Source organism: Anas platyrhynchos, chromosome 1 (assembly GCF_047663525.1).
Source record: "Anas platyrhynchos isolate ZD024472 breed Pekin duck chromosome 1, IASCAAS_PekinDuck_T2T, whole genome shotgun sequence".
Taxonomy (NCBI): domain Eukaryota; kingdom Metazoa; phylum Chordata; class Aves; order Anseriformes; family Anatidae; genus Anas; species Anas platyrhynchos.
This window is the reverse complement of record NC_092587.1, coordinates 146,825,239-146,843,315: the sequence shown is the minus strand read 5'-3', so window position 1 is coordinate 146,843,315 and position 18,077 is coordinate 146,825,239. Positions and strand designations below refer to the sequence as shown.

Below are 18,077 nucleotides of genomic sequence, written 5' to 3'. Positions count from 1 at the left end.
TGCAAACATCCACATGACCTTACAGCTGCTCACAGCCTCCAGCAGGTTTCATCCATGGCAGACAGCAGACGTGGACACACAGGCACCACATCCTGAGTAGTGTCTGCTGTTAGGAGTCATTTCTGCTCGCTGATATCCCAGATCAGCAGTACCCTGCTCATCACTGCTGTGGTAAGCACTGCACAAATCCTGTATCAGCACTCCTGGGGGAAAAGCCATGCTTCAGAATGAAATGCCAATGAAAATGGCATTTTCAATAACATATGACATGGCAATAAAAATGGCATCTCTTACGCACGTACAGTTGCCTTCTGCCCCATAAAACAACTGTGTCTGATGCAGCCCAGATCTGTCATATTACTTGCAGTTGTTTCAAGAGTGATGAGCAATTATCTGTTTCATTCCCAGTCTGCATACACTGTTCCTACTTCACTTTCCTGAGGTACCAGGAACCACCAAATCACTTGGCCAGCTCATCTGCTTTCCATACTCCCTCCCAACCTGAACAGTTTTTGAACCTCCTGCGAATTTCAACCATGTTTGACAAAGGTTCTTGAATTCCAGTTAAGCCAATGCTGGTCAGACCTGAAGAGCTCCCTGACCAAGGATCCTCCTTAAGTCAAGCCAAATACAAATGCCACCTCACTGTGACCGACCATGGACCTCTTCTGAATACTTCAGCAGCTGAGGCAACAGGCAGAACAGCCTCACACCAGCATGTTTTTGCCCAGAAAGCCAGTAAATAGCTCACAGAATAGTTTAATATATCAAGATGTGCACAGCCACCACTTTTAAAAGTGGGTGTATGTGCAGAGTAAACTTCTTCACTACTTTCTAACCCTACCTGGAAAGCTTCCCCGTGGACAGCTTGAAGATGTCCTCATCTGAACACTAAAAGAGTGTTTAGCCTCCGGGTCATTGCCTGATTTAGAAGACTACCCCACATACCTGACTGTGAGAAAGCAAGCTGTAAGGAAATGCACTAAAATTAAATGCTTCTTCATGGTGGGCACCCTGCTGGCTTTCTGTCAGCAAAACTGAGAACGCAAGTTTCTGGAGAGCCACCTGAAATCAACAGGGAAAAAGCAGAGGGACCTAAGGCACACATGCAAGAGAGAAAACCAAAGCATTCAGCAGAGGCTTTTCCAGCTGCCCAGGACCTGCTTCCCCGCCATTTTGCCTCAGTGCTGGGTCAGGTCACGTAGTGTTTTGGATAGAGTCGTAGTCTCTGCCAGAAATGGGAGGCATAACTCAGAGGAGAAACAGCAGAGAACAGCAGAACGAGGAGCTCAGCCTCAAACCTCTTCCAGTAGCCCAGGCTCTGAGCATCCCCAAGCTCCTCCTCGTCTGCCGCTCCCCAGGCAAGTTTTCACACTCATGCTCTTCACAGCAAACACAGCACACAGGACATGCTGCTGTGCCGAAGGATCATGCCAGTACTTTGCCTGTCAGGATAAAGAGGAAAGTGCATTATTACTGTATTGGTCTCACCACAGAGCTCAGTCCTGTGTCATAGCCCCCAGTTTCCTTCCCCATATCTCCCCACAGTGCACTTCTGTTACACAGATGCTTCTGAGCATCCTCAGCCTTGCAGAAGGCTTAACTGTTCACCGTAAGTATCCCATGGTGGATGCTGATAAAATGTGACAGTCTTAATGAGCAGGAAGCCGTTTGGGATAGCTGGAGAACGGCACGCTTTTCCTTTCGATCGAACACTTCCCCAGCAGTCACTTCTTGCATTGAAGTGTTATTTCAATTTGCTTCCTAATAAAAGCCAGTTAATCTGAATTGCTTTAAAGGTGCTTCTGAAAGAATTCCAATAGACCACAAACTGACAGAAGCGAAAATAACCGGAATACAAATTTTTGTGCTGAGGCTCTCTGTTGTGTTCAGAATAACAGGCAGACAGCAAGAAGATAAACCATTTCAGGGGACCATTGCAGACTGAATTTCCACTATATTTTCTACAACAATATTGTATGCTTCTGACGTCCTTACAGGACAGTTTTCCTGTTTCACAACCTGCAGCAAGCAAATTATGCAGTTTTGATTTGTGAGGCTATCCACAGCAGATACTCGAGTATGCTGTACTCATAAAATTGATCATTATAAATGTGTTTTACAGCCCCAAAACAAGGCCTGGCAATATTTCTATATAAAAATCGAAGTTCTCCATTCAACCAGAAATCAAATCTGTTAAATGAGAACAAGCTGAGATTCTTGCATCCATTTCTTTGTTGCTCTCCCCAAGTAACAACACGTAAATCTGCTTCTTGTATAGTCAGCTGTCTTTTTCTTCTTTTCCACAAGCAGGAAAAATTGCTTTCAGTACCTAGATGCGTTGTCTGCGCACACACAGCCAGCTACTTAAAACTGAGGAGTGTTCATCACTTGCAACATCTGTGGGCAAAGCTCACCTCCAACCCTCTCTACTGTTCAGCAGGCAAGGTGAGAGGTGTCCCAGCTGCCTCTGTGCAGCTGTGTCTCAGAAGCAAGACTTGCACGAAGTTTGACAGAGGAAAGGAGAGTAAGATGTAATGGCCCATGCCAGAGAACTCTGGTGCAGCTGGAAGCTCTGCTGTCAGCCTCCAGCTGCAAGGGGTGGTTGCACCACCGCTGTTTCGTAACACACAGGGATACAATCCCCCACCCTGCTGGACATTTTCAGTGCAGAAGCTGCCAAGGCTTTTAATCTTCTGGCCTTACAGACAAGTCAGAGAAACGGAGGGGATCGGACCTCAAAGATTAAGAAAAACAAAACAAAACAAAACATGTTCCCTGGCTATTCCAAGCACAAAAGGATATTTCAGCCCTAAGAATAGAGGTTCCTGAATAAATTACCAAATTGCCTAGTTCAAACAAACCCAGAACATCGGAAGAAAAGATCAGAAAAAAAAAAAAAAAAAAAAAAAAAAGGCTAAATAGTGAGGATTAACAACAAATACTCAAATCTCACTTGCTTTCTGTAACCAGGAAAAATATGTTCAAGGGGTCACCTATGGTACATCCATGCCCAGCTGAGGGACAGGGCTCTTTACAACGAGAAAACATAAAATGAATCCTTTAAGAGCTTGATCTATCAGTAATGGCAGTAAATACCTGGCTTTGCTTCCAGCAAATAGTTTAAGATCACTGAGGCTAAGGACTGTACCGAAGGGATGGAGATAACAGACCACCAGGCTGACCAACTGGTCCATTTAGGAGGGAAGCGCCTGGCTCAGAATCAGTTCTGCTGTCAGTAACGTAATGGACAAGAAGCACATGTGCGCTCACAACAAAACCCATCCATCATTGAAGTCAAGAAACTGCACGCAGCAGGACTGAGATAGCACAGGGCCCTGGAAATATTCATTCATAGCTCATAAAAGAGGGTGACATCTCTCCATTGATAGACAGCAGATCGGCACCATGACTACACTGGCCATGCGTCCAGCAGGACCCCTGGAAACAAAGGGGGCAGGGAAGGCACTGGGCAGGACCTGAAAACCCTCAGCAGCAAGCCCAGCAGATCCCATCTCACTGGGGTCTGCAGCAGAGGGGTCACGGCATTCAGGACATGAGTCTGGAGAGGAAGCACAGGAGCACATCCTACCACACATCCCAGGCGTCAGGATGCCTTCAGCAGTGGGAGATACCCTGACTGCACGGGCAGGCTTCTTATAAGCAACAACTGATTGTGCAGGAGAAAGGCTTTGTTTTGTCAGATGCCAAACCTAGAGCCATCTCAGTGAGCTCTGGGGACTGCATTGGACTAAAACAATGTAACTCCCAATTAGTTAAAGGGATATGAAGTTTCAGTTCCCTCTTTCAGTTTTAAAGCCATTACTCCTCATCCCACTGCACTCCCTGACAAGGAGTCCCTCCCTCCCCAGCTTTCCTGTAGCCCCCTTTAGGCACTGGAAGACCACTGTAAGGTCTCCCCGGAGCCTTCTCTTCTCCAGGCTGAACAACCCCAACTCCCTCAGCCTGTCTTCACAGGAGAGGTGCTTCCTAGCACAGGCAATATAGTTCTGTGTCTTAAGTCCCAGCAGAAATACCACTTGACAAAGTAGGTGGCAGTAGCAGACACAGTGGATGGAGCAGGCATTGCAACAGAGTTCCTGTGGGAAGGGATGAGACCCGTGCTAGACCTGTGCTGTAGCAGTGGATGTTTCCCAGTTCCTCTGCCTGCCTTAGAATAAGGGCTGAGATTAAACGAGCCAGTGGTCACAGCCAAATCCCTTGCTTAGTTTTTCCACGCAGTGAAACCTTATCTCATGTCAATTCCACGCTGCATTGTGTTGAGAGGACCCTTGTGATACTGAATGTACAGATGCTGATAAATCACGTGTGCCACAGGGAAGTGATAAAAAACACACAAATCCCATAGTCACGGCCAGGCCAAATGCTACAGGAACACCTTCAGGCCCTGTGACTGATTATTTTCATCCAACAGGATAAAACATTAATAGACTATATTTCCTGGGGCTTGGAAACAGCTCCAAAATATTAAAAGAGCTAACTCCTGACAGCTCCAAAAGCATACAGAAGGACGGTATTAACAAATTCAGGGAAACTGTGAGTAGATTCTGACAAAGCAAAAGCTAACACAGTCCCCTGCTGGGAAAACACTGCTAAAACACGCTATTTCTCTATTGCTCATCTCCTGTCTATAACAAAAACAGAGCTGTCACGGTCTGTTTGACAGGCAAGGGGTATATAACAAAAACTGAGCAATATACAGGCTTAAAAAAAAAAAAATTAGGGAATCTCTGCAGGCCTATGTATAACATCATAACCTGGGTGCCACGGATGGCACATCCAGTTCCTGGGATGGGAGCGTAGCCAGTAGGTGAAAGATTTCTCACTGCACCGCTTTTAAAATGTCAGCCTAAATCCATCCTCATGGTCAGACTCATTCCTTACACACATAGGGATGTGCACAGGGATGAACTGGAAAGCCAGCAGATCCACCCACCTGTGTACATGGCCAGGCAGATGGGGGACACGTCCAATTCACAGCCACACGGGGCAGTTACTGGGGTAAAACACCCCTGTAAGCACTGCCATGCACGGAGACACCCGTGGGTGTTCAGGAGAGAAAGGGGAAGAAACCAGAACAAACATCAAGGAACTAATGCGACCATCTGGGCCATCTTTGGGCTGCCAAGATTTTCACAGTTTGAATAGGAACAAAATTTTAATTGTTCACAGTAACTCATGCAATGGCAGCTCTCTTTTTCTTCTAACACAATGATTAGATTTGGGCTCGCGGGCAGGCACTTGAATTAATGAAAAGCTCAGAAGGCCGACTTGGTTCCAAGGTGCAGCTCCCCTTCCAAGATGATACTTGGTTCATGCCAAGCAAAGAGAAAGCTTAAGCAGAGAGCACACGAGGTGAAATACAGAGAGCCTGCATCCCTTCTCCAGACTGTGAAGCACACTTTACAGAGCAAATTCATCTCAAACTTCATCTCAGCATTTCTCCAAAGTGCAGACTCTGCAATCCTCTGATCCCTCAGCATCAGCAGCATGTACATCCAGATACACACACATTTCACCCGCATCTCTCCTGATTTTAGCCCGCTTTCTCCCATAATTAACAGTGGTGTCATGATTCCTCCTTTCCCATCCCTTGCCCTGTCAGGGCAAGCAAAGAAGTCCAAAGCGAACAGGTAACACCAGGCTTTGCATCTAAATTTCTAAGCCTAGTAGGTGTAGCAGATCTGACAAGAATATAAATTAAAGACTCCTTGGACAAGCAGCAGCAGCTCAGGGATGCCTAACCTTAAGTGGTGGCTGCAGTCATTTGTGGTGAAAAGCATCTCAAGATCTTCTTACTTCCCTCAAAAATCCATCAGTGTATGAGCAGAAACAGCTCTTTGTGCTGTGCTGGCAGCAGGGTATCTTTAATCTGCCGCATCTTTAATCTGCTGCTTCTACCAGCACAGCCTGCAGTACTGCAGTCCTCGGGTCCATGTTCAGCGCTGCCTGAAGGAAGAACAGCCAGCACGGCCAATGCGTTTCCTACAAAATACACTAATCTCACCTGTCAGAACACAATTTATGTTGTGATTTTGAGGGCAATCCTGTAGGTGATTGAAAAAAACAAGGGGCAGGTAAAGGGGCGAGCAAGGAACTGGAGGCCAATACACTGACAGGATGAGGTGAGGTAGAAAAGATTTTCTGTTCCCAGTAGACTTGCATCGTCTCACACATCTGCCATAGCAAGCAGCTACCTACCTGAGCTGCTGGTAGTCTCAGTGTATTATATACGGGGCCTGAAGAGCGCAGCAGTAATGGGAAGTGTGTGGAAACAGCCCTGCCAACACGCGTATCAGAGGAGGAAGGGGAGGACCTGCTCCGGAGCACCAGACCACTCATCAGGCCATACAGACCCCCACGGTGAAGCAGGCGGCCCCCCTGCAGCCCGTGGAAAACCACGGCACAGCACATCTCCACACAGCGGCCCGTGGAGGACCTCACACTGAAGTACGTGGAGGAGCCTCCTGAAGGAGGCTGCGGCCCATGGAGGGCCTGGGCAGCAGCAGGCCCCTGAGAGGCCCTGCAGCCCCTGGGAGGACCCCCACTGGAGCAGGGAAAGCACGAGGAGGGAGGAGGGAGAGGAACTGCTAGGGGCTGACCACAGGCCCCACTCCCCACCCACCCTGTGCCTCTTGGAGAGGGTAGGGGTAAGGCAGAGGAGTCAGGCACGGAGTGAAGTTGACCCTGGGAAGAAGGGTCAGGTTGGGGAAAGGTGTTTAGTTTTTGTCTTTGCTCCCTCACCACACACCTCTGGTTTCAGTGGGCAATAAATTGTTTTGCTCACAGTGGTAACTGTGGGTGATATTCCCGTCTTTATCTCAATCCACAAGCTTTTCCATCTTACTCTTTCCCCCCTCCTTCCATTAACAAGGAGTGGATGGGTGGGGGTCTGACAAGCAGCCAAGGTCAACCCACCATAATAAGACATCCAAGAAGAAGAAAAAACACAATATGAAAAATAAAGGAAGGTTTCAAATTGATGTGGTAAAAAGTCTTTACAATGAAGGACCAAGAGAAGAGTTGAAAAGTAAGAATTTCTTCTGACTAAAGCTATACAGTGCTACACGTCAAGTCCTCTGTTCTTTAAGTATACCTACTTGATAAACTGAGCTGGACTAGAGGTTTCATTTCAATCTAAGCTCAGTTATCAACCCCCTCAAATGTCTTGTCAGAAGACTGATACCATCTTTTCAAGCAAACGGCTCCCTACACCTTCCATTACCCATCCCATCATCCTGCACGAAGCACTGAAGGCGATGCTCCTGCCATCACACCAGCCCCACCTATTTCATGTGGCACCAACCAAGTAGTGCCCCTGTGATGTACACTTACCAGTGATTTCTCATCTATTCCGATCGATCATACACGTAGGCAAGTATTTTATTTATGCAGTAATTTGATTTTCTACCATTTCTTATTTCCCTCCTTACTAGCTACTGTCTTTGATCTCCCATGTCTTACATTGCCCTAGATCAAGTTGCCAAAGAAAGTGAAAATTCCTAAGTGTAAGACAGTTAAAATCCTATTTTGCACCCCTCTAAATAACCCTTGATTTGCTTCATAGGCGTCGATGTGTTATTACAAAAGATCACAAAAAAGGCCCTGTCAAGATACTAATCCAGCTATTAAATAGCAGAGGTTATTTATATGAAAAGGAAAAAAAAAGAAATCAACAAGTATTCCTTCTTCATCTCATAACCCACATATTAGATGAAAGGTAACACTTCGTTAGGTAGGGGAAAAAATCATGGTTTAATTACAATAATGTAGCATAAACACTTTAGTAGTCAGTATCAGGATATTGTGATGTCTAAGCTAAACTTGACTTCTCCACAGATACTGTAAACAGACACCCTAAATTCCCTAAATGATCAGCATTAAGAAAAATTTATACAAAGGCAGTCAGTTGTTTAATATTTAAGATGACATGACATGGTGAGACAAACACGCACACATCAATAAGTACAGAGAAATGTTATGCTACATTTTGAACAGTTCAGAACTGAAAGTGCTTCACATCTACAGGATAAGAAATGGCTTCATCTCCTCATCCCTAAATGATGAGAGCAAAGAAATAACCCTTTAATAGGTTAAATAAACAGTGCCCCATTTATCCATGCTTATATAAAGTTTCCAACAATTCAGAAGGTCCATGGTGAAATTTACACTCTATGTACAGTATAACAAATTGTAAAAGAAAAAAGTTCAGATATTCCTTGGTTCCCAAAGGCCTGAATCTTGCTCTCTGCACTAGAGCTAAGGACATGAGCTACATATAATGTTTGATTTTTTTTCCTTTTTTTTTTTTTTTTTTTTGTAAAAAAAATCATCCAAATCCACCTCAAGTAAAATCAGTCCCTAAGTCCCGGTCGTATTTAACAACTGCTTGATCCCAGTGTTTAAGGCATGTTCATCAGATGTTGGTATAGGGGTACTGTCAGAAATGATTATAATCACAGGTGCTAAGTGTCAGCAGATTTACACAGCAATGCTACTCTTTACAATATAACGTAAAACAAAGCCATGTTATGATGGAAGTTGTTCCTGAGTTAAATTTTGCTAAATACTGCTAAGATTCATGTTTTTCTTTTATACTTCTTCCTCTGGAATGTCCTTTTACATATGCTCAATTGACAGTTAAAATGCACTCTAAGAATAGCCTTAGTGTCAGGTGAAGTAGAAGTGTTAGAGAAACTTTCATTATATTGGCATTCTCAATTCTAAATTTAGCCAATGTGCCATGAACTCGCACGGCTTAGTGTCACTTAGCTTTTAGCAAGAGCATTTTTCAAATATGAAGATCTACAGATGTCAGTCAACATTTTTGTGCAACCGCAAACAAAAGGAAAAGATGTTGGTATCAAGAATTGTCATAAACTTAAAAGTTCTGTGAGTGCGTGTAGCTGGATACTGTAGACATTCTTGTTTTCTTACCCAGTCTGCTCCTTTAGAATTAAGGGAAGACATTTTTAAATCGTAGGAATACAAATTAAAACACCTACAAATATATTCAGCTTGTAAAAATCAGACAATTCATTGTCTATTCAGATTAAGTACCTATTCTCACAGAATTGCTTCTCAAGTCTGTAACGTAATCATTTATGTTCTTTCCTATTAAAAAAGCTATCCACATTTCTCAGCAAAGAACAGCTTTAAAAATATTCTTCATTAGATTCAAATGTGCACAACAACTCTTACCACCCTAATCATTCTTGCACCAACTCATCGAAGTTTATAGAAACATTTGCTTAGTTCCAAACATTATCTTTAAAAAGAGTTAAAGGACACTAGAAAACCAAGAAGGGCAAAAGGCGTGACCTGGGTCTGTTGCTATACCTACACTTCTGACTGTCAAGTGAAGAAAAACCCCTCAGAAAATTGCACCACCTATAGTTTGATCCAAAGTTTGATGAAATCAAGGGACTCTTATAAATGAGCTTGAATGGGCTTAGTGTTTTAAGTGCTCCAACCGAAGCTCAGCATTTGCAGTAACGTCACATCTCCTATTTTAAATACAGGAAAGGATTGCAGCAATTGAACCTTTCAGACTAGGGAATAAAAGTTTTCATTCACGTTCATGATAACATGCTTTCCAAATTTGCCGGCGATGCAAATTATGAATTACAGCATGACGAAAAAATTCTTATTTCCAGATTTGTTTCCATTTAAATCCTAGTAGTACAGAAACCAGCAGTATGCTGAGAAGACAGGATGGGAAAGGAATGACTCTGCTTCCACAGTCTGGGAATTCCAAACAAAGTCTTACATAGTGGTATAAAAACAAAGCTCTGAATGAATTTGGCCTAGCCCATGCATCTTATGCAAAAAAAAAAAAAAAGTTACCTAGAATTTAATTGTTGTGACCATAAAAAATAAATAGCAACAATTTATTCACAAAATTCTGGATTAGATTGATTTTTTTTTTGTTTTAACAAACTGCATGATCCATTAAATTATCAGCCAGCTGTATGTTTAAGCACAACAATAGAAAATGTAGTACATAAACACCTAAAAATCACAGTCATAAAAAGCAGGCAAGTACATCAGTCTTCTGGTGGCCAAAGCACAACAGATTAGTCTGCCAAATAAGTGTACATGAATGTAAGTCGTGGGCATTAGTACGGTTAAAAATTGTTTCTACTGTCCAACAATTTTCTGTAGTTTAATACTGTTTTTAAACAATTGTAAACTGTTTTAAGATGTATGTGCAGACATAAATAACAGTAAAGGATTTAAATACACTGGTCAAGAGGAAAAACAACTTTCAAAATTTGCATGTGTGATGAGCGGGTAATTTGGAGCAAATCTGTAATTACCCACAAAGAACTCTGACCCTTCCTAGGTAAGACAGTACTGCCATCATTACTAACACTTGTGAGCATTGTAAGAACAAGAGAAAAAAAAAAATAACGTATCAGCCCTGATATACCAACCACATATGCATCCAAAATTACAGATATTTACAAGAAAAATATATATTTAATTAAAAAGCCACTGAAAAACATGGACTTTTAGTCAGGTGCTGCACCTTCTGCAAAATGAGGTAATTTAGATGCAAACAAATTAAGTTTAGTAGAGTTCAGGATCCAGAGTCTCCACACTTAAAGTACAGATTGCTTCAGTAAATGGCTTGGCTGTTTCTATATGTTCAGAGCAAGAAATCACTAGATCCAGTTAAATCCTGTTTTGTAGTGCTCTTGATGCAACACTGACTAATGTCAGAAGGCTTCCCAGCTCAGTTTTACAACTGGTCTTTCAATAGAAAGAAAAAAAAAGAAAAAAATGGTTATAAATTGGTTTCATCCCAAGACGGATCGTTCATGTTCTTTAGTACTTTTCTAACAAGCTTCTCCAAGTCCTTGCGAGCTCTTTGTTCTTCTTCTAATGATTTCTTCATCTTTTTGTTATCCTGTTTAACAGAGACAAAACTATTAGTTTGGAGTTTTTGATCACGTTGTTTTAAAAAGAGATCTTTTCTGACCAGGCAAATACTTTCAATTACAAATTATGAAGGCTATTCTCAGTAAGCCAGTTATTAGCGGCTCAAAAGGATAGCCTTCTATTAAAATTTTACAAGTTACACAGTTAATTCACACAATAAAACAAAAACCACCAAATGGAGACTGAGCTATTTTGTATTTATACTTAGGGGTCCTTCTGAATGTTACTGCTAGTAACAGATGGCCAATAATCTTAAATTCTTCTGCTCAAAGCTGCTCAATGAACAGTAGAGTATCTGTTGTTAATGGAGAAGGGAAACGGAGCAGAAAGAGTAGAGGAAGTATCCCTTTAAGAGCCTCCTGGGATTATAACTACTTTCACAATCTTAGAAAAGCATCTGAAAACTTCATGTAAATTAACTTGCTTCGTCAGGAAAGCAAACAGTTTGAAAGGAGCATCCCGAAAACCATTGTGAAGTGTTTTGTAACTAAGCTTTACGCCAGACAATCTAAGAGGAGTCTGAATTGCAAGAAGCACCAGCGCTGTGTACTGAGTCAGATCTCAGTGTTTTACACCATCACATAATATTGAAATACCACAAACAACAGGACTGTAAGGATGCCACTGACCAAACCACAGAAACGCTTACATTCCTTAATCCAGTAGAGGCCAAGGTGATGCTGGCAACAGTGGAGAAGCAACCAGCAGATGAGACCAGGCTCGCAAGACAAAGAGTCTAGGGGTGCTTAACTCAAAACAGGTCTGCAATCAGGTCCCACTGGACTCCTGTCAGCTGCCAACTTACCGAAATGTCTAGAAACAGAATGGGACTCCTCAACTTCGTTCTCTCATCAAGAGAAACTCAGAAATTTCCATCTTTTCTTGTAGGTACAGACAATTTCCTTTTCACTTATTTATTAATAGTACAGTCCTGAATTGGCAAAGTGCTGAACAACAGTGATGAATAACTGGTCATAGCTGCTACAGGAGAGATCTCACTTTGCGGCCAACTCTTACCAAAAGCCAGTCTGGGATTTACACCAGCTAGTGCACCGTGTGCTCCCAGACAGCTTTCATACATGTTTATGGTTATCTAGGACCCTCCCAGCTCAGAGACTATTTTTGCCACTTCTCCAGTCAGAAACAAAAAAGCAGCAGGCCAATAAATGCTTCTGAGATTCACGATATACAAGAAAATGAAGTCAGGCTGTAAAAGGTCTTGGCTTTGGAAGATGTCAGATTATGAAGAGTGTATTTGGAGAGGCTCAAGGGAAGTGAGCTGTTGTCTGAACTTCATGAGAAGGTGACATTTTGTTTAGAGACACAAAGAGATCTGCAGGGCCTCAGTGAGGCAGCGCTTCTACCCTTTGTACAGAAGCAGCCATGCCACAGAAGAATTAGTGGGTTATTTCTGCCTGTATTAAGTGAATTGTGTTTCTAAAGAGACTGCCAAAATCACATCAAACCTAGGATATATATGTTTCAACATATGCTGAAAACAGAAAAAAAAAAGTATCTATTTAATACATCAACTGTCCTATTTCAAGGGACAGGCATGACATTCTCAAAAATACTGCGCATGGTTATAGATGGGCAAAGAATTCAGATTCACATTTACAGCCCCAAAACTGAAGTAATTTGAATACAAATGCATTTATTTTAACACAGGTGATTTTATGAGTCAGGTGACTTTGAGCAATAGGTCCATTAAGATCATTTGGCAAATTCTCACACTGCACAATGAGGATAATTCAACTATTTCACCTACACATTTAACAGTGAGTATGTACTGTAGCACAAATATGGTTTAAACAGGCTCTGTCCTGTTAAGAAAAAAAATTAAAACAACTCGTTTGGATATTTAAAACACGCTTAAAACATCAGCTGGAACTACCATACCAGCAAGTCAGTGCGATCTAGTGCAATTTCTAATGAGAAAAACAAGCACCCTAAGTTAGAGTTGTCCTTCATTAAAAAGAACACACAGTAGGCAGTGAAGAGAACTCCATCTCCAGAAAGGAGACGCTTTATGAACTGGTTTGCAGGAGGTGTTCAGGTTACTGGAAGACTGTAAATAAAGGCCTAAGTAAATCCAGACATTTATACTACTACAGTCATCAAATCCAAGAATGCTATTTCACAGTCTCTATACACTTACTCTGCTGGTAATACACCAGAATTGAATTTATTTAATGCTTCAAATGTTTCACAACTTGTAACATCCCAAACCAAACAAAACAGAGCTTAGGAAATCCCCTCAGAGACAGGACTCTTCATACTCCTCTCACAGGTTGATGCTCCAACCTTTTGATGACAACCACAAAAGAAGGCATTTTTGTCAAATTGCCATGTTTTACTTTTAAAAGTGAATCTCAGATTTTCTAATCTAGTCCAAAATGCAAGTTAATTCCTGTCAAACTCAATCAGTTTACAAGCTGTATTTGGTTTTGTTTTTTTTATAACATGCCATCTTTCCATTTTCCACGTTGCTCTAAAGTAGCAAATTACCAACCTGTCTTAGCTCCTGAACTTCATCCTTTAATGCATATACTGTGTCAACAAGGCTTCTAAAATGAAAAAAAAAAAGATGATCTGTTACAACAGTTTTCAGGAAAACATCTAAATCTATTATTAAACAACTGTTCAATGAAAAGCATTGAAAAACAGTTAAGAGGTAATTTCAAATTTGCATTACAAATTATCTCTTATCTTGATTTACATTCATTAATCCTTCCTGGCAGCATGGAAGCAGCAAGGACGTGCTACCAGTTTCTGTGACAGGATACAGCTCTCAAACACCTTAGGTCTTAGGTCTTTAGGGACCTAAACTGGTTCCTATATTATGATTCTGTTACAGCAAGCAATTTTTCATTTCTGACATACACCTTAACAAAAGAAAATAGAATTACACTACACACAAACTAAAAAGACAACACCAATTTAATAGTGAAACCCTACAACAATTTAGCGCTATAGGGCTACTTCCAAGTGAAAACTATTTGCAGGTGAAGCATACCACTTCTTGGCACAGAAGAAAGAAACTGAGTACCATACACAGAAGCCAGGCAACAAGCATTTAAATGAAGGCGAACTGCACTTAAAAAGGACTGGCAGCACACTCCAGACAACTCTGTCCCTTACTACTAATGTACCATACACACACTATTGCAAAAAGAGATGGAAGGAGGAATAAAAGTGCAAAAGTTTACTGTCTTAATCCATCATTCATTAAATGTTCTCTTACTTCTCTTCTATAACAGTCTGACCATTACTTTTAGTTTCTTCTACAATAATTTTTTCTTCTTCTGGAAGCAGGACTTGAGGAGCTGATTCTTTGCGGGAACCTGTTGTAAAAATAAATTACAAAATGAGAAATTTGCGGACAGCGTCAGGGAAATTTTAAAGGTTATTTCATTCATTGCATGATACACCTGCATGACCAAGGTACATCTCTTTCAATTTCTCCCCTTCCCTCTACATACACAGATTACTGACTTTTTTTTTTTTTTAAACATTTGAATCCACAGCCTTGTAACAAAAATAAGTATTGTCTGAGACTTCTATCCTGGTGATGATAACTTCTGTGTTATTGACGGGGATGCTACACAGTTCAATGAACAGTGCACAGGTCAACTATCAGTAAAATCTATACAAATCTACCATAGCTGAGTCAGAGAAACATAGATGCATTCAAGTAGTAGCAATTTAAGCCTCAAGGACAGATTCTGATCTCACACAATACAAATCCAAGACGTAATGCCACCCTAAACCAATTATTCTATCAGTAAGGCGCAGAATAGCAATATAAAACAATACAGCAATGGAAGAAAACAGTTAACAACCCTTTCCCCAGAACGCCATAAACAACACAACTGTGTTGTGCACACTTTAAGATAGTCTTCTAGTCCTATGATGAAATACATAGGTCATGTTTAAAATGTTAATAAAGCACTTAATGGTTTAACAACAAAGACTCAAAACATTCTAACATCTTCAGAACATTTTCTACAATTACAATCTTTAACATCAAGATTAATCACACAAATTCTAGTAGTGTAGCTCTAAAGAGAAAATCTGCTGTTCAGAGGTGTGCGTCCATTCATACATACGTAAAAAGCATGCATTCTAGAAACATTACTCAGGCTAAAGTAAATTACAAGCATTTTTAAGAGGGCTGTAAATTGCTACCCAAGCATTTGTTCAGAATTCACACACAGCAGATAAGGCATTAAAATTCCTGTATATTTTAACCAAGATATGAGTATTAACAACCAAGGCATGTCTGCCTATTAATGTGTTATAATGAGTTTTCACTAGCAAGGAATGCCTTTATTCTAGCACAGTTTGAACAAGTTGATAGGTACTACAGGATTACATGTGTCAGGAGATAGCCCCTGCCAAACAGTTATTTGTGATAATAGTACTACTCTTTTACTATTCATAACAAATATATAAAACATTTTTTATCTATACATTATATATATAAATCTAAACACATACAAAGTTAAGGAAATTGAGTTCATTGAAAAATCCTAACTTCCTTAACAGCTGCAGTCTTGAGTTCTGAACAACAAGCTTGTAGGGAACACAATTTTGCAGTACTTGTTAAGCTCATTTAATTGGTTTTAGCAATGGCAAACATCCTTTAACAGATAAACGTTTCCTTAAGGTAACAGCAAGGATCAAACGTATCAGTACATGACAGTCACATTTTGTGGAATAAAGGTAACTGCGTATTTGAGAACAGAATCTCGTCCTTGAAAGCCTTGAGTTCTTCATCTTGCCAAGTGAAAAAATCCTTCCCAAAAAAAACCCACACACCATTTTGCTGGGAAGAAGCAACCTACAAAACAAGCTCAGCAAATAGGGCTCATGGACGTTTCCTTGTTTGCACTATCAATCTTCAGTTGTAAAAAAAAAAAAAAAAAAAAAAAAAGTTACCTTCTGTTTATTTCAATTAGTTGGTGACTGCTTGGTTTTATTTGCCCGAGATGTAACACAACATTGAGTTACATGGTATTTTAGGAAGTTAGTTGGTACCAGCTGCTACCAGATCACTAAATTTCAGGTCTCTGTACCAATTTTGACCACTTTAGCCTAGCGTGTGCTGAGGGAGACAGCAGTGCCACGTGTTTCTCACCCATGACGCCCTTCAACCAAAGACGGAGCAACGTGTTACATTTATCTCTTTACAGAGATGCATCCAACTGTCTTTGCCTGGTCAGAGTAACATGGGTCCTTGCTAAATGCAGAAATAGCATGGAGAAGACAGCTTTAAAAAAAAGTCTGTCCTAACTGTATGGTTATATACAGACACCCATGTGAAACAGATGTCTCCACTATCATATCCTGATGAGTGTGCAGCATAGCACAGTAAACACTTAATACTACCGAGACACAGCATATACAGCTTCATAAAAACAACACATTCACCAACATTATACACACAAGGAGACCACCACACAGTACACGTACACACTTACATGGTGTAAACTGAAGCGAACATCGACCTTTCTGTGCCACAGCTATCAACCACTGTGGAATTCAGGACATTGCAGGTCCTACCCTCACCTTCACTGCTCTGGCACAAATGGGAAGTCTCTTTTTTAAACCTCACAAGCAGTTGCTAACTATTAAAGATTTACATATCCTGCAACAAAGGAGGATCCTGACATCAAATGAGTACATGCACAGTAATTTGATTACCTCTTTCTGTTTCATTTGTTTTGTTTAAAGCTGCATTTTCTGGTAGATACACATCTAAAACAAACTTCAAGCAGTGTCACCTCATGACTAGCATTAAGCAATATTGCCTAAACTACACCCTTCACCTCCCCGAGTTTCTCTGTGACTATACTCTGTGTGACCATCTCTGAGGTTTACAAGCTACAGCTTCAGGACGTGAAGAGGGGGCTGCATCACAGCGCCGTGGAGCCTGTGCGAAGAGCTAAACTAAAAGGACAGTTCAAGAAGTTGTTGCAGGTCACTTAATCAAAGGCCCCTCCTCAAGACGTATTCCACATTTTCACAAAAATAATGCAGAAGACTCGAGAGTTGCTTCAGGTTACCATATCTGCCCTTTGTCAATCTCAAATTTGCAAGTTTTGTGCTGAATGGTATTAACTGTTTGACTTGTAGCGAAACTGGGCAGTGTCACTTCAAGTCAAAGAGGCAAAAAGAGAACACTCAAGCTGACCTCCAGGAACTCTGTCCCTGAAACACCTCAAGACAAAATAACCAGAAAGTACTAGTTTAAAAATAATGAGGAAGGGGAAAGAAGAAAAAAAAGAACAACCATCCCAAGCATTACAGCACAGGCTTGGTTTGGTTTTATTTCTTGAGGGAAGCTGTTGGGGGAGGGAAATAAGAAAGGATGTGGAACATAAAAATTGAGGAAGTTGCTGTAACTTTCCAAGGGGGAAATTCATAAATCCGGTGTCCTGGAAGACTTACATGCCCCCATTAGGGGTCTGTTGCATAGCAAAGACAAAACCAAAACTCAAAACCACCATGGACATGGTTCAAAGTTTCTGTCAATTAGATACCATCAATCAAGCAAAGGTATCTATTTAGTATTAATGTCACAGACCTAGAGTGGAGAACAAATTGCCTCAATGCTTTTTACCAATCCTAAACTGGAGGCTAAGTTTGCTGAACCTATACAAAAAAGCAAGTAATAGTAGAGCCCACCTGGGCTAGAGACCTGAGCAACACCCACTGGGTAACGTGGTACAAGGGGCCTACAGAGCAGGCCTGTCAGGAGCAGGCTGCTGCTTTTAGTTTTCAGTGCCTGACCCCCTTCTGTCCAGGAACCAATTAAGCCAACAATAAAATGGAGGTGGGCATCCACTTCACCTACTGCAAGCTGCTAACTTCAGGGCCTTGTTTCAAACCTTGCTCTCCTCACAGTCAGACAAGACATGGGCTCCTTCCTCCAGGTGGCCATTTTGAGGAAAAGGCTCAACCGAGGTACTTTCTGTGACATTCTCTGAAAGTCTAACTTCTTCCTGCAACTGTGAGGTTCCTAATTTAAGCTACTGAAATTAGACCCACAGTGATAGTGGTTAACTTTACAAAAAAGGGTATGGCATAAATTCAGGCCATCAGCAATG

General features: G+C 41.3%; 1 protein-coding gene across 8 annotated transcripts in view; it reads right to left on the bottom strand.

Annotated features, from left to right (window-relative positions):
• Positions 1-7,752: 7,752 nt before the first annotated feature.
• ARHGEF7 (Rho guanine nucleotide exchange factor 7) overlaps positions 7,753-18,077 on the bottom strand; it is a 110,944-nt gene continuing 100,619 nt past the window's right edge. For all 8 annotated transcript variants that reach the window (XM_027444149.3, XM_027444154.3, XM_027444159.3 and 5 more), the window contains 3 exons: positions 14,210-14,309; positions 13,478-13,532; positions 7,753-10,933 (listed from right to left, as the gene is read on the bottom strand). In XM_027444149.3, coding sequence (XP_027299950.1) covers positions 10,811-10,933; positions 13,478-13,532; positions 14,210-14,309 — 278 coding nt within the window. In that variant the 3' untranslated portion in view covers positions 7,753-10,810. The remainder of the gene's footprint in view (positions 10,934-13,477; positions 13,533-14,209; positions 14,310-18,077) is intronic.